We start from the raw sequence: 14,912 nt of genomic DNA, 5'->3' as shown, positions 1-14,912 counted from the left end.
ACCCAAAAATCCCACCTGGGACCCCCAAAATCCCCAAACACCCACCTGGGACCCCCAAAATTCCCCAAAAAAAAACCCTGGGACCCCCAAAATCCCCCCTGGGACCTCCAAAAATACCCAAAAATCCCACCTGGGACCCCCAAAATCCCCAAACACCCACCTGGGACCCCCAAAAATACGCAAAAGTTCCCCCCAAACTTCCTCAAACCCCATTTTTTTCTCCCATTCCTCCCCACAATCCGCATTTTCCCCCCAAATCCCCATTTTACCCCAAAATCCCCATTTTTCTGCCCAAAATCGCCATTGGTCCCCCTAAAATCCCCATTTTCCCCACACAATCCCCATTTTTCTGCTCAAAATCCCCATTTTCCCCCCACAATCCCCATTATTCTCCCCAAAATCCTCATTTTTCTGCCCAAAATCCCCATTTTCCCCCTAAAATCCCCATTTTTGTGCGGAAAATCCCCATTTTTCTCCACATAATTCCCATTTTTCCCCCCACAATCCCCATTTTTCTCCCCAAAATCCCCATTTTCACCCCACAATCCCCATTTTCCCCACACAATCCCCATTTTTCTGCCCAAAATCCCCATTTGTCCCCCTAAAATCCCCATTTTTCTGCCCAAAATTCCCATTTGTCCCCCTAAAATCCCCATTTCCCCCCACAATCCCCATTTGTCCCCACACAATCCCCATTTTTCTGCTCAAATCCCCATTTTTCTGCCCAAAATCCCCATTTCCCCCTAAAATCCCAATTTTTCTGCCCAAAATCCCCATTTGTCCCATTAAAATCCTCATTTCCCCTCACAATCCCCATTTGTCCCCACACAATCCCCATTTTCCCCCCAAATCCCCATTTTTCTCTCCACAATCCCCATTTTCGTGCCCAAAATCCCCATTTGTCCCCCTAAAATCCCAATTTTCGTGCCCACAATCCCCATTTTTCCCCCCACAATCCCCAATTTTCCCCCCAAATCCCCATTTTCTCCCCACAATCCCCATTTTTCCCCCCACAATCCCCATTTTCGTGCCCAAAATCCCCATTTTTCCCCCCACAATCCCAATTTTCCCCCCAAATCCCAATTTTCCCCCCAAATCCCCATTTTCCCCCCACAATCCCCATTTTTATCTCCACAATCCCCATTTTCCCCCCACAATCCCCATTTTCCCCCCACATTCCCCATTTTCCCCCCTAAAATCCCAATTTTTGTGCCCACAATCCCCATTTTCGTGCCCACAATCCCCATTTTTCCCCCCACAATCCCAATTTTCCCCCCAAATCCCAATTTTCCCCCCACAATCCCAATTTTCCCCCCAAATCCCCATTTTCTCCCCACAATCCCCATTTTTCCCCCCAAAATCCCCATTTTCGTGCCCAAAATCCCCATTTTTCCCCCCACAATCCCCATTTTTCCCCCCCAAACCCCCATTTTCCCCCTAAAATCCCCATTTTTCCCCCCACAATCCCCATTTTCCCCCTAAAATCCCCATTTTCCCCCCACAATCCCCATTTTCCCCCCACATTCCCCATTTTCCCCCCTAAAATCCCAATTTTTGTGCCCACAATCCCCATTTTTGTGCCCAAAACCCCCATTTTCCCCCCACAATCTCCGTTGTCCCCCTAAAATCCCCAGTTTTGTGCTCAAAATTGCGATTTTTCCCCCTAAAATCCCCATTTTCCTCCCAAAATCCCCGTTTTTCCCCCTAAAACCCCAATTTTTGTGCCCACAATCCCCATTTTTGTGCCGAAAATCCCAATTTCTGTGCCCAAAATCCCAATTTTTGTCCACACAATCCCCATTTTCCCCCATTTTCCCCGCAGGCCGTTCCAGCCGCCCGCCCGTGACGAGGAGTCGGAGTCGCAGCGCAAGGCGCGGAGCCGCCTGATGCGGCAGGCGCGGAGAGCGACGCAGGTGGGACCAAAACCCCCCGAATCCACCCCAAATCCACCCCAAAAATATCCCAAAACTGCCCCAAACCCACCTCAAGGTCACCCCAAAAAACGGCCCCAAACCCCCCTCAGAGTCACCCCAAAAACTGCCCCAGACCCACCTCAAGGTCACCCCAAAAAACGGCCCCAGACCCACCTCAGAGTCACCCCAAAACTGCCCCAAACCCCCCTCAGAGTCACCCCAAAACTGCCCCAGACCCACCTCAGAGTCACCCCAAAAACTGCCCCAAACCCCCCTCAGAGTCACCCCAAAACTGCCCCAAACCCACCTCAGAGTCACCCCAAAAACTGCCCCAAACCCCCCTCAGAGTCACCCCAAAACTGCCCCAGACCCACCTCAGTCACCCCAAAACTGCCCCAGACCCACCTCAGAGTCACCCCAAAACTGCCCCAAACCCCCCTCAGAGTCACCCCAAAAAACGGCCCCAGACCCCCCCTCAGAGTCACCCCAAAACTGCCCCAGACCCCCCTCAGAGTCACCCCAAAAACGGCCCCAAACCCCCCTCAGGGTCACCCCAAAACTGCCCCAAACCCCCCTCAGGGTCACCCCAAAACTGCCCCAAACCCCCCTCAGAGTCACCCCAAAAACTGCCCCAAACCCACCTCAGAGTCACCCCAAAACTGCCCCAAACCCACCTCAGAGTCACCCCAAAACTGCCCCAGACCCACCTCAGAGTCACCCCAAAAACTGCCCCAAACCCACCTCAGAGTCACCCCAAAAAACGGCCCCAAAATCCGCCCAGGGCCCGGAGCCGCCTGGCAGCACAAGGGGACCAAAAACTGCCAAAATCACCCCAAAATTCACCTCAAATCCAGCAAAATAATGCCCCAAAAACGGCCCCGAAATCTCCTAATAATCACCCAAAAACTGCCCCAAAATCACCAAAAAAAAACTGCCTCCAAAACTGCCCTAAAAACACCCCAAAATCCCCCCAAAAATACCCCAAAATTCACGTCCCAAAATTGTCACGAAGCCCACCCAAAATCCCCCCAAAATGCCCTAAAAACGCCCCAAAATGCCCCCAAAACTGCCCCAAAATCCCCCCAGATGTGCCCCAAAACTGCCCCAAAATCCCCCCAAAACTGCCCCAAAATCCCCCCCAAAATCTGCCCCAAAATCCCCCCAAAAATGCCCCAAAATCCCCCCAGATGTGCCCCAAAATCTGCCCCAAAACTGCCCCAAAATCCCCCCAGATGTGCCCCAAAATCTGCCCCAAAATCCCCCCAAAAAATGCCCCAAAATCCCCCCAAAAAATGCCCCAAAATCTGCCCCAAAATCCCCCCAAAAATGCCCCAAAATCCCCCCAAAAATTCCCCAAAATGGCCCCAAAATCTCCCCCAAAATCCCCCCAGATGTGCCCCAAAAATGCCCCAAAACCCCCAAAAATGCCCCAAAATCCCCCAAAAATGCCCCAAAATGGCCCCAAAATCTCCCCCAAAATCCCCCCAGATGTGCCCCAAAAATGCCCCAAAATCCCCCCAAAAAATGCCCCAAAATCTGCCCCAAAATCCCCCCAAAACTGCCCCAAAATTCCCCCAGATGTGCCCCAAAAATGCCCCAAAATCCCCCCAAAATCTCCCCCAAAATCCCCCCAAAATCCCCCCAAAAAATGCCCCAAAATCTGCCCCAAAACTGCCCCAAAATCCCCCCAGATGTGCCCCAAAAAATGCCCCAAAATGCCCCAAAATCCCCCCAAAATCTGCCCCAAAATCCCCCCCAAAAATGCCCCAAAATCTGCCCCAAAATCCCCCCAGTTGTGCCCCAAAAATGCCCCAAAATCCCCCCAAAATGCCCCAAAATGCCCCAAAATCCCCCCAAAAAATGCCCCAAAATCCCCCCAAAAATGCCCCAAAAAGGCCCCAAAATCTGCCCCAAAATCCCCCCAAAACTGCCCCAAAATCCCCCCAAAAATGCCCCAAAAAGGCCCCAAAATCTGCCCCAAAATCCCCCCAAAACTGCCCCAAAATCCCCCCAAAATGCCCCAAAATGGCCCCAATTCACCCCAAACGCCCCCGTGACCCCTGGCTGACCCCTGACCCCTGCATGACCCCAGGGCGTGACCCTGACGGAGCTGAGGGCGGCGGAGCAGGGGATTGGCCGAGCCGCCGAGGGGCGTGGCCAGGAGCAGCCAATCAGGGACGAGGGCGGGCGGGAGCCGGCCGTGAGTGTTTGGGGGGGATTTGGGGAAAATTTGGGGAAATTCAGGAAAATTTGGGGAAAATTGGGGAAATTTGGGGAGAATTTGGGGAAATTTGGGGGAATTTGGGGAAAATTGGGGAGATTTGGGGAGAATTTGGGGAAATTTGGGGAAATTGGGGAAAATTTGGGGAAATTTGGGGAAATTTGGGGAGAATTTGGGGAAATTTGGGGAAAATTTGGGGAGATTTTGGGGAAATTTGGGGAAAATTGGGGAAATTTGGGGAGAATTTGGGGAAATTTGGGGAAATTGGGGAAAATTTGGGGAAATTTGGGGAAAATTTGGGGGAAATTTGGGAAAATTTGGGGAAAATTTGGGGAAATTTGGGGAAATTTGGGGAGAATTTGGGGAAAATTGGGGAAATTGGGGAAAATTTGGGGAAAATTTGGGGAAATTTGGGGAAATTTGGGGGAGTTTGGGGGAATTTGGGGAAATTTGGGGAAAATTTGGGGAAATTTGGGGAAATTTGGGGAGAATTTGGGGAAAATTGGGGAAATTGGGGAAAATTTGGGGAAAATTTGGGGAAATTTGGGGAGATTTTTGGGGAAATTTGGGGAAATTTGGGGAGAATTTGGGGAAATTTGGGGAAATTTGGGGGAGTTTGGGGAAATTTGGGGAAATTTGGGGAAATTTGGGGGAGTTTGGGGAAATTTGGGGAAATTTGGGGAAAATTTGGGGAAATTTGGGGAAATTTGGGGAAATTTGGGGAAAATTTGGGGAAATTTGGGGAAATTTGGGGGAGTTTGGGGGAATTTGGGGGAAATTTGGGGAAAATTTGGGGAAATTTGGGGAAATTTGGGGGAGTTTGGGGGAATTTGGGGAAAATTTGGGGAAAATTTGGGGAAATTTGGGGAAATTTGGGGAGAATTTGGGGAAAATTGGGGAAATTGGGGAAAATTTGGGGAAAATTTGGGGAAATTTGGGGAGATTTTGGGGAAATTTGGGGAAATTTGGGGAGAATTTGGGGAAATTTGGGGAAATTTGGGGGAGTTTGGGGAAATTGGGGAAATTTGGGGAAATTTGGGGAAATTTGGGGGGAGTTTGGGGAAATTTGGGGAAATTTGGGGAAAATTTGGGGAAATTTGGGGAAATTTGGGGAAATTTGGGGAAAATTTGGGGAAATTTGGGGAAATTTGGGGAAAATTTGGGGGAAATTTGGGGAAATTTGGGGGAGTTTGGGGAAATTTGGGGAAATTGGGGAAAATTTGGGGAAATTTGGGGAAATTTGGGGAAATAAATTGGGGAAAATTTGGGGAAATTTGGGAAATTGGGGGAAAATGGTTGGGGAAATTTGGGGAAGAATTTGGGGAGAATTTGGGGAAATTTGGGGAAATTGGGGAAAATTTGGGGAAAATTGGGAAATTTGGGGAGATTTTGGGGAAATTGGGGAAATTTGGGGAGAATTTGGGGAAATTTGGGGAAATTTGGGGAGTTTGGGGAAATTGGGGAAATTTGGGGAAAATTTGGGGAAATTTGGGGAAATTTGGGGGAGTTTGGGAAATTTGGGGAAATTTGGGGAAAATTTGGGGAAATTTGGGGAAATTTGGGGAAATTTGGGGAAAATTTGGGGAAATTTGGGGAAATTTGGGGGAGTTTGGGGGAATTTGGGGAATTTGGGGAAAATTTGGGGAAATTTGGGGAAATTTGGGGGGAGTTTGGGGAAATTTGGGGAAATTGGGAAAATTTGGGGAAAATTGGGGAAATTTGGGGAAATTTGGGGGAATTTGGGAGAATTTGGAGGAATTTCGGGGATTTGGGAGGAACTGGGGGCAATTTGGGGGATTTTGGGGGGATTTTGGGGGGATTTTGAGCAGAATTCGGGGAATTTTGGTGAGTTTTGGGTGTTCTGGGGGGAATTTGGGGATTTTGGGGGTTTTTGGCTGCATTTTGTGGGATTTTGGGGAGAATTTGGGGGATTTTGGGGGGTCCTGGGTGGAGGTTGTGATTTGGGGCAGTTTGGGGGATTTTGGGGGGATTTTGGAGTTTTTTATGGATTTTTTTGGGGATTTTCGGGGGTCTCCCCCCAGGACCCCCCCCAGGTACCCCCAGGTGGCTCCGGCCCCGCCCCCACCCCGGAGGAGGCCCCGCCCCCACCCAGGTACGGGGGAATTTGGGGGAATTTGGGGCAATTTGGGGGAATTTGGGGGGTCTGGGGGGTCCTGGGTGACTTTGGAGGAATTTTGGGGGATTTAGGGGAAATTTCGGGGTCCTGGAGTGAATTTGGGGGGGGTCCTGTGTGGAATTTTGGGGTCCTGGGGTGAATTTGGGTGAATTTTGGGGGGGTCCTGGGTGGAATTTGGGGGTCCTGGGGTGAATTTGGGTGAATTTTGGGGGTTCCTGGGTGGAATTTTGGGGTCCCGGGGTGATTTTGGGGTCCCGGGGTGAATTTGGGTGAATTTTGGGGGGGTCCTGAGTGGAATTTTGGGGTCCCAGCGTGATTTTGGGGTGAATTTGGGTGAATTTGGGGTGTCCTGGGTGGAATTTTGGGGGTCCCAGGGTGATTTTGGGGTCCTGGGGTGAATTTGGGTGAATTTTGGGGGGTCCTGGGTGGAATTTTGGGGTCCTGGGGTGAATTTGGGTGAATTTTGGGGGGTCCTGGGGGTGGAATTTTGGGGGTCCCAGGGTGATTTTGGGGTCCTGGGGTGAATTTGGGTGAATTTTGGGGGGTCCTGGGTGGAATTTTGGGGTCTCAGGGTGAATTTGGGGTGAATTTGGGTGAATTTTGGGGGGTCCTGGGTGGATTTTTGGGGTCCCAGGGTGAATTTGGGTGAATTTTGGGGGGTCCTGGGGGTGGAATTTTGGGGTCCTGGGTGGAATTTTGGGGACCCGGGGTGAATTTGGGTGAATTTTGGGGTGTCCTGGGTGGAATTTTGGGGGTCCCAGGGTGATTTTGGGGTCCCGGGGTGAATTTGGGTGAATTTTGGGGGGTCCTGTGCTGATTTTGGGGGGGTCTCACCCCCTCCCCTCCCCCACAGCCACGCCCCCGCCCCTCCCCCCAACGGGCTCCGCCCCCCGCCGGCCCCGCCCTTCGATTACCAACAGGTGAGGGGGAGGGGCTTGGCAGGGGGCGGGGCTTGGTGGGGGGAGGGGCTTGGCAGGGGGCGGGGCTGGGCGGGGGGGCTTGGTGGGGGGAGGGGCTTGGCATGGGGAGGGGCTTGGGTGATAGGGGAGGGGCTTGGCGGGGGAGGGGCTTGGCAGGGGGAGGGGCTTGGGGACAGGGGAGGGGCTTGGCAGGGGGAGGGGCTTGGCAGGGGGAGGGGCTTGGGGACAGGGGAGGGGCTTGGCAGGGGGAGGGGCTTGGCAGGGGGAGGGGCTTGGCAGGGGGAGGGGCTTTGCAGGTGGGAGGGGCTTGGCGGGGGAGGGGCTTGACAGGGGGGAGGGGCTTGGCAGGTGGGAGGGGCTTGGCAGGGGGAGGGACTTGGCAGGGGGAGGGGCTTGGCAGGGGGAGGGACTTGGCAGGGGGGAGGGGCTTGGCGGGGGAGGGGCTTGGCAGGGGGAGGGGCTTGGCAGGGGGAGGGGCTTGGGGACAGGGGAGGGGCTTGGCAGGGGGAGGGGCTTGGCAGGGGAGGGGCTTGGCAGGGGGAGGGGCTTGGCAGGTGGGAGGGGCTTGGCAGGGGGAGGGGCTTGGCAGGGGGAGGGGCTTGGCAGGGGGGAGGGGCTTGGCAGGGGGAGGGGCTTGGCAGGTGGGAGGGGCTTGGCAGGGGGAGGGGCTTGGCAGGGGGAGGGGCTTGGCAGGGGGGGCGGGTTTGGCAGGGGGGAGGGGCTTGGCAGGGGGAGGGGCTTGGCAGGGGGAGGGGCTTGGGGATAGGGGAGGGGCTTGGCGGGGGGCTTGGCAGGAGGAGGGGCTTGGCGGGGGAGGGGCTTGGGAGATGGGGAGGGGCTTTGGGGCTCAACAATTTTGGAGAATTTGGGGCAATTTGGGCGATTTTGTGGAGAATTCGGGGGATTTTGGGGAGAAATTGTGGATATTGGGGGGATTGAAGGGATTTCGAGGGAGATTTGGGATGGTTTCGTCAGATTGGGGGGAATTCAGGAGATTTCTGGAACTTTGGGGAGAATATCGGGATTTGGGGACATTTGAAAGACTTTGGGGTTAAATTTGGGGTGATTTTGGGGGAATTTGGGGATTTTGGGGGGAATTTTTCAGAACTTTGGGTGAAATTTGGAGGGAGTTTTTGGAAATTTGGAGTGATTTTGGGGGAATTTGGGTGGTAATTTTGGGAGGAATTTGGGGATTTTGGGGGAAATTTTTCAGAACTTTGGGTGAAATTTGGAGGGAGATTTTGGGAATTTGGGTGGTAATTTTGGGGGAATTTGGGGGGTGATTTTGGGGGAATTTGGGGATTTGGGGGGGAATTTTTCAGCATTTGGGGTGAAATTTGGAGGGAGTTTTTGGGAATTTGGAGTGATTTTGGGGGAATTTGGGGGGTAATTTTGGGGGAATTTGGGGATTTTGGGGGAAATTTTTCAGAACTTTGGGTGAAATTTGGAGGGAGTTTTTGGGAATTTGGGTGGTAATTTTGGGGGAATTTGGGTGGTAATTTTGGGGGAATTTGGGGATTTTGGGGGCAATTTTTCAGAATTTTGGGTGAAATTTGGAGGGAGTTTTTGGGAATTTGGAGTGATTTTGGGGGTGTCTGTGGATTTTGGGGGAATTTGGGTGGTAATTTTGGGGCTCCCCAGGTTTGGGGGGGTCAGGGGGGAGCTGCCCCACCTTTTGCCCCTCCCCCCCCCAGCTGTTCCAGGAGCTTTGGGTTGAAAACGAGCGGATTCGGGAGCAGCTGCAGGAGGCGGAGCTGGCGCTGACCCAGAGCCGGCTGGAGCTCGAGAGGGTCACGCAGGTCAGGGGTCACGCTGGGGTCACGCTGGGGTCACTCAGTGGTCACTCAGTGGTCACTCGCAGTCACTCAGTGGTCACTCAGTGGTCAGTCGCGGTCACTCAATGGTCACTCAGTGGTCACTCTGGTCAGTCATGGTCACTTGGTCACTTGGTGGTCACTCAGTGGTCACTCGCAGTCACTCAGTGGTCACTCAGTGGTCAGTCATGGTCACTCAATGGTCACTCAATGGTCACTCAGTGGTCAGTCATGGTCACTCGCAGTCACTCAGTGGTCACTCAGTGGTCACTCAGTGGTCAGTCATGGTCACTCAGTGGTCACTCAATGGTCAGTGGTCAGTCACGGTCACTCAGTGGTCACTCAGTGGTCACTCAGTGGTCACTCAGTGGTCACTCAGTGCTCAGTCACGGTCACTTGGTCACTTGGTGGTCACTCAGTGGTCACTCGCAGTCACTCAGTGGTCACTCAGTGGTCAGTCATGGTCACTCAATGGTCACTCAATGGTCACTCAGTGGTCAGTCACGGTCACTCAGTGGTCACTCAGTGGTCACTCAGTGGTCACTCAGTGGTCACTCAGTGGTCAGTCATGGTCACTTGGTCACTTGGTGGTCACTCAGTGGTCACTCGCAGTCACTCAGTGGTCACTCAGTGGTCAGTCATGGTCACTCAATGGTCACTCAATGGTCACTCAGTGGTCAGTCACGGTCACTCAGTGGTCACTCAGCGGTCACTCAGTGGTCAGTCGCGGTCACTCAGTGGTCACTCAGCGGTCACTCAGTGGTCAGTCGCAGTCACTCAGTGGTCACTCAGCAGTCACTCAATGGTCACTCAGTCACTCAGTGGTCAGTCACGGTCACTCAATGGTCACTCAGTGGTCACTCAGTGGTCAGTCACGGTCACTCAATGGTCACTCAGTGGTCACTCAGTATCACTCATTGGTCACACTCAGTGGTCACTCAGGATCACTCATTGGTCACTCGGTCACTCAGGGCAGTGGTCACTCAGCAGTCACTCAATGGTCACTCAGGATCACTCAGTGGTCACTCAGGGGTCATGTAGTATCAATGGTCACTCAGTGGTCCGTCATTGGTCACTCAGCAGTCACTCATTGGTCACTCAGCATCACTCAGTGGTCACTCAGTGGTAGCTCAGTGGTCACTCAGGGGTCACAGGGGTCACTCAGGTCAGTGGTCATTCAGTGGTCACTCAATGGTCAGTGGTCACTCAGTGGTAGCTCAGTGGTCACTCAGGGGTCACAGGGGTCACTCAGGTCAGTGGTCATTCAGGCGTCACTCAGTGGTCACTCAGTGGTCACTCAGTGGTCACCCAGTGGTCACTCAGTGCCCCAGACCCCTCACCCCGTTCCCTTTCCCCCCCAGCGCCAGGAGCGCAGCGCGGAGCGGCCGGCGCGGCTCGAACTCGAGAGATTCGTGAGTGTCCCAAAAATCACCAAAATAGACCCAAAAACCACCCAAAAACCACCCAAAACCACCAAAAACCACCCCCACTAAGAACCCTTCACATTCCCCTGCTCTTACCTCGAGTTTCCTGAGCTTTCTCCTCAAGTTTTCTGCCTTTTCCCCTCACGGTCGCCGCCATTTTGCTCCCCTCACATTTTCCCGCCGTTTTCTCCCCTCACATTTCACCTCCATTTTCCCCTCACATTTCTGCAATTTCTTTCATTTTCCTCTCACACTTTCCCCCCTTTTTTGCCCTCACATTTCTTCTTTTTCTTCCCTCATGTTTTTCATCCATTTTCCCCTCACATTTCCCACACTTTCTCCTCACATTTTCTGCTTTTCCCTTCACGGCCGCCGCCATTTTGCTGCCCTGACGTTTCCCGCCCTTTTCTCCCCTCACATTTCCCACCTTGTCCCCCTCACAATTCCCCCTTTTTCTCCTCTCACATTTCCTTCTTTTTCCCCTCACGTTTTTCCCCCATTCCCCCTCACAATTCTCACCCTTTTCCCTTCACATTTTTGCCATTTTTCCCCTCAGATTTCTCACCACTGTTCCCCTCATGTTTCCCCCCTTTTCTGCCCTCACATTTTCTCCATTTTCTCCCTCATATTTCTTGCTTTTTTCCCCTCACAATTCTCTCCGTTTTCCCCTCACATTTTTGCCATTTTTCTCCTCACTTTTCCCTCCATTTTACCCTCATGTTTGCCGCCATTTTGTTCCCTTCATGTTTTCCCACCCTTTTTCCCCCTCACATTTCTCTCCATTTTCTTCTCATGTTTCCTCCATTTCCCCCCTCATGTTTCCCTCCATTTTCCCCTCACAATTCCCCCCTTTTCTCCCCTCACATTGCCTCCTTTTACCCCTCATGTTTCCTGCACTTTTCCCCTCACATTTCCTGTTTTCCCCTCACAATTCTCTCAATTTTCCCTCACGTTTTTGCCATTTTTCTCCTCACCTTTCTCTTCATTTTACCCTCACGTTTGCTGCCATTTTGTTCCCCCTCACATTTCCCGCCCTTTTTCCCTCACACTTCCCCTCTTTTCCCCTCACATTTCCCCCCCTTTATCCCCTTACATTCCCCTCATTTTCCCCTCACATTTTTGCCATTTTTCTCCTCAGATTTCCTCGATTTTACCCTCACGTTCGCCGCCATTTTCCCACCCCCTCACGTTTTCCCGCTCTTTTCTCCCTCACGTTTCCTCCATTTTCCCCTCACATTTCCCCCCTTTTCTCCCCTCACATTTCCTTCTTTTTCCCCCATGGTTTTCCCCTCACATTTTTGCCATTTTTTCCTCACCTTTTTCTCCCTTTTCCCTCACGTTTACCTTTAAATCTTCCCCTCGTGTCCCCCAGGAGCGCCGGGCGCTGGAGCTGAAGGCGGCTGAGCTGGAGGAGGAACTGAAGGTGATTTCAGGGTGGTTTGGGGGTGAATTTTGGGGTGATTTTAGGGTGGTTTCAGGAGGATTTCAGGGTGATTTTTGGGGTGGTTTCACGGTAGTTTGGAGGTGATTTTTGGGGCAATTCTGGGGTAGTTTCGAAGCATTTTTGGGGATATTTTGAGGTAATTTTGGGGTGATTTCAGGCTGGCTTTGGTGTGGTTTCAGGATGATTTTGAGGTAATTTTGGTGTGGTTTTGAGGTAGTTTTAGAGTGGTTTTGGGGTGTTTTCAGCATGGCTTTGGTGTGGCTTTGGCATGTTTTTGGGGCCGTTCCAGAGTGATTTTGGGGTGGTTTCTTGGTAGTTTTGGGATAATTTTGGGGCAGTTTTGGGGTAGTTTCAGGATAGTTTTTCGGGTAATTTCATGGTAGTTTTAGGATGGTTTTGGGGCGATTTTGGGGTGTTTTCGGGGTGGTTCTGACCCGCGGCCTCTGCCCAGGCCCTGTCAGACCTTCGGGCTGACAACCAGCGGTTGAAGGACGAGAACGCGGCGCTGATCAGGGTCATCAGCAAACTCTCCAAATGACCCAAAACCCCCCAAAAATTCCCCCCAGGACCCCCCCAAATCCACCCTCCCAATCCACCAAACCTCCCCCGCTCGGGGGCGGAGCCACACGCGCCAGGGGCGTGGCCAAAGGGAGTGGGTGGAGCTGGTGCCAAGGGGGTGTGGCCAATCCGGGGGTGGAGCCGTTAATTGCACTGAGGTGAAAGCTGCCAAAGGGGTGTGGCCAAATGGGGGCGTGGTCTGGTGCGCACCAGGCCCCGCCCCCACCTCTCCCCGCATGCTGTTCGTCCAATCAGACCGTGGGAGGCGGGGCCTCCTAGCGCCCCGCCCCTTTGACCATCCCTGCACCCTCCCCCCCCCCCCCCCCCCCCCCGCGCGAATATTTTTGTGAAAAAAAAAAAAAAAAAGGGAAAAATGAAAAAAGAGAAAATAATAAAGGAAAACCGTGGGGAAGGGGCGCACAGGAGGCGTGGTTTTTTATCTGTTTTTATATTTTTTATATAAATATATTTGTAGAACTCTGTAGGTACAAACTCCCCCACCCCCACCCCCAACCCTGACCCCTCCCCCACCCACCCAAAACTCCAACCCTGTTTCTTTTTTTGGGGTTTTTTGGTTGGTTTTTTTTATCTTTTTCTTCTTTATTCTGTCCAAAAAAAGCTTAAAAAAGAGAAAAAAGGGGGGTGGGGGAGGGGGGAGGGGAAAGAGGGGAGGGGGGAGGGGCGATTTTACCTGCAAAGAGACGAGCGGGGGGAGGGGGAGGGGTGGGGGACGGGACGGGGCGGGGGGGGGGGGACGGGGGTGTGGAAATAAATTAAATACGAACCAAAAAAGGGGAAATTGAGCAGCGCAAAGCAGACCCAGGGGAGGAGGAGGAGGAGCCATCATGGCGCTGATGATGACGATGGTGGCGGTGGTGACGAAGGCGGCGGCGCTGGAGCCCCCGCGAGCCCCCCGGGCTGGGCGTTGTTTGGGGGCTGGGCTTGGAGCCCCCTCCCCACTTTTGGCTGCGATTTCGGGGGGTTTCGGGGGAGGGGGCTCCGTGTGCGGCGGCTCTGGCGGCGATGACGGGGGGGAGGGGTCCCGGGGGGGGCGGGGCTCCGTGCGGGGCGGGGCCGCGGCCGGGGGGCGCCCTCCGGGGGTCTCTCCATCCTCCGTGGGGCGGGCGGGGGTCCGGGGGTCTCTGTCCGTGGGGCGGGCGGGGGCGAGACCTCGGCAGCAGGGAGAGAGAGAGAAACTGAGGCACGGTTAAAGTGGGGAGGGGGCAAAGGGGGAGCGGCTCTGACCCCCAAGTGCAGCCCCACAGATCCGCGGCTCTGCCCCCCAACAGAGCCCCCCCAAAATCTGGAGCTCTGCCCCCCAACAGAGACCCCAAATCCAGAGCTCTGCCCCCTAACAGAGCCCCACAGATCCGGGGCTCTGCCCCCCAACAGAGCCCCACAGATCCGGGGCTCTGCCCCCCAACAGAGCCCCACAGATCCGGGGCTCTGTCCCCCAAGTGCAGCCCCACAGATCCGGGGCTCTGCCCCACAACAGAGCCCCACAGATCCGGAGCTCTGCCCCACAACAGAGACCCCAAATCCAGAGCTCTGCCCCCCAACAGAGCCCCACAGATCCGGAGCTCTGCCCCCCAACAGAGCCCCACAGATCCGGAGCTCTGCCCCCCAACAGAGCCCCCAAATCCTGAGCTCTGCCCCCCAACAGAGCCCCACAGATCCGGAGCTCTGCCCCCCAACAGAGCCCCCAAATCCTGAGCTCTGCCCCCCAAGTGCAGCCCCACAGATCCGGAGCTCTGCCCCACAACAGAGCCCCACAGATCCGGAGCTCTGCCCCCCAAGTGCAGCCCCACAGATCCGGAGCTCTGCCCCCCAAATCTTGAGCTTTTCCCCAAATCCTGAGCTCTGCCCCACAAGCAGCTGCTCTGCCCCCACAGATCTTGAGTTCTGCCCCACAGATTCCCCAGTCTTGCTCCCCACAGATCCCACCCCAAACCCCCCCTGGTCACGGCTGGGGGCTGCTATGGGGCAGCCGTCGCTGTCAGCCCCACAAGTCGCCCCCTCCCCACCCCACCTCCCCTCCTGTGGCTGCTGAGGGGGAGAGAAGGTTATGGGGCAGCCGTGGGGCAGGTCCTGGCCCCACAGCTCGCTGCCTGGCCCCACAGGGGCTGCGGGGGTGACTGAGGGTCAGAGTGGGGCAGCTGTGGGGCAGCTGTGGGCCCACTGCAGGCTGGATTTGGGGTCAAGAGTCGTGGGTCAGTCCTGCTGTGGGGCAGCCCCACAAGTGGGCCAGCCATGGAGTGGCCGCGGCTCAGATGTGGGTTAGAGCTGTGGGGCAGCCCCAGAAGTGGGCCAGCCCTGCCGGGGGGCAGCCCCAGTGTGGGTCAGATGGGTGGCACCCCCAGTGTGGGTCACTTGTGGGGCAGATGTGGGGCAGCCATGGGGCTCAGGTGTGGGGCAGGGCGGCTGTGGGGCAGCCCCACTGTGGGTCACTTGTGGGCCACGGCTGTGTGTCAGATGTGGGGC

At 54.5% G+C, this 14,912-nt stretch overlaps 1 protein-coding gene across 1 annotated transcript in view; it reads left to right on the top strand.

The window, feature by feature from the left end:
• PPP1R12C (protein phosphatase 1 regulatory subunit 12C) overlaps nt 1-12,733 on the top strand; it is a gene marked incomplete at its 5' end in the record, with an annotated part of 31,604 nt that extends 18,871 nt beyond the window's left edge. The window contains 8 exon segments of the mRNA XM_058822753.1: nt 1,823-1,913; nt 4,006-4,113; nt 6,177-6,247; nt 7,125-7,191; nt 8,886-8,990; nt 10,367-10,417; nt 11,802-11,852; nt 12,325-12,733. Coding sequence (XP_058678736.1) covers nt 1,823-1,913; nt 4,006-4,113; nt 6,177-6,247; nt 7,125-7,191; nt 8,886-8,990; nt 10,367-10,417; nt 11,802-11,852; nt 12,325-12,411 — 631 coding nt within the window.
• Between the last annotated feature and the right edge of the window lie 2,179 nt (nt 12,734-14,912).

The sequence above is a fragment of the Ammospiza caudacuta genome, chromosome 34 (genome assembly GCF_027887145.1).
Source record: "Ammospiza caudacuta isolate bAmmCau1 chromosome 34, bAmmCau1.pri, whole genome shotgun sequence".
Classification (NCBI taxonomy): Eukaryota; Metazoa; Chordata; class Aves; order Passeriformes; family Passerellidae; genus Ammospiza; species Ammospiza caudacuta.
Note: the sequence above shows the minus strand (reverse complement) of the source record. Positions and strands in the feature narration are given on the sequence as shown.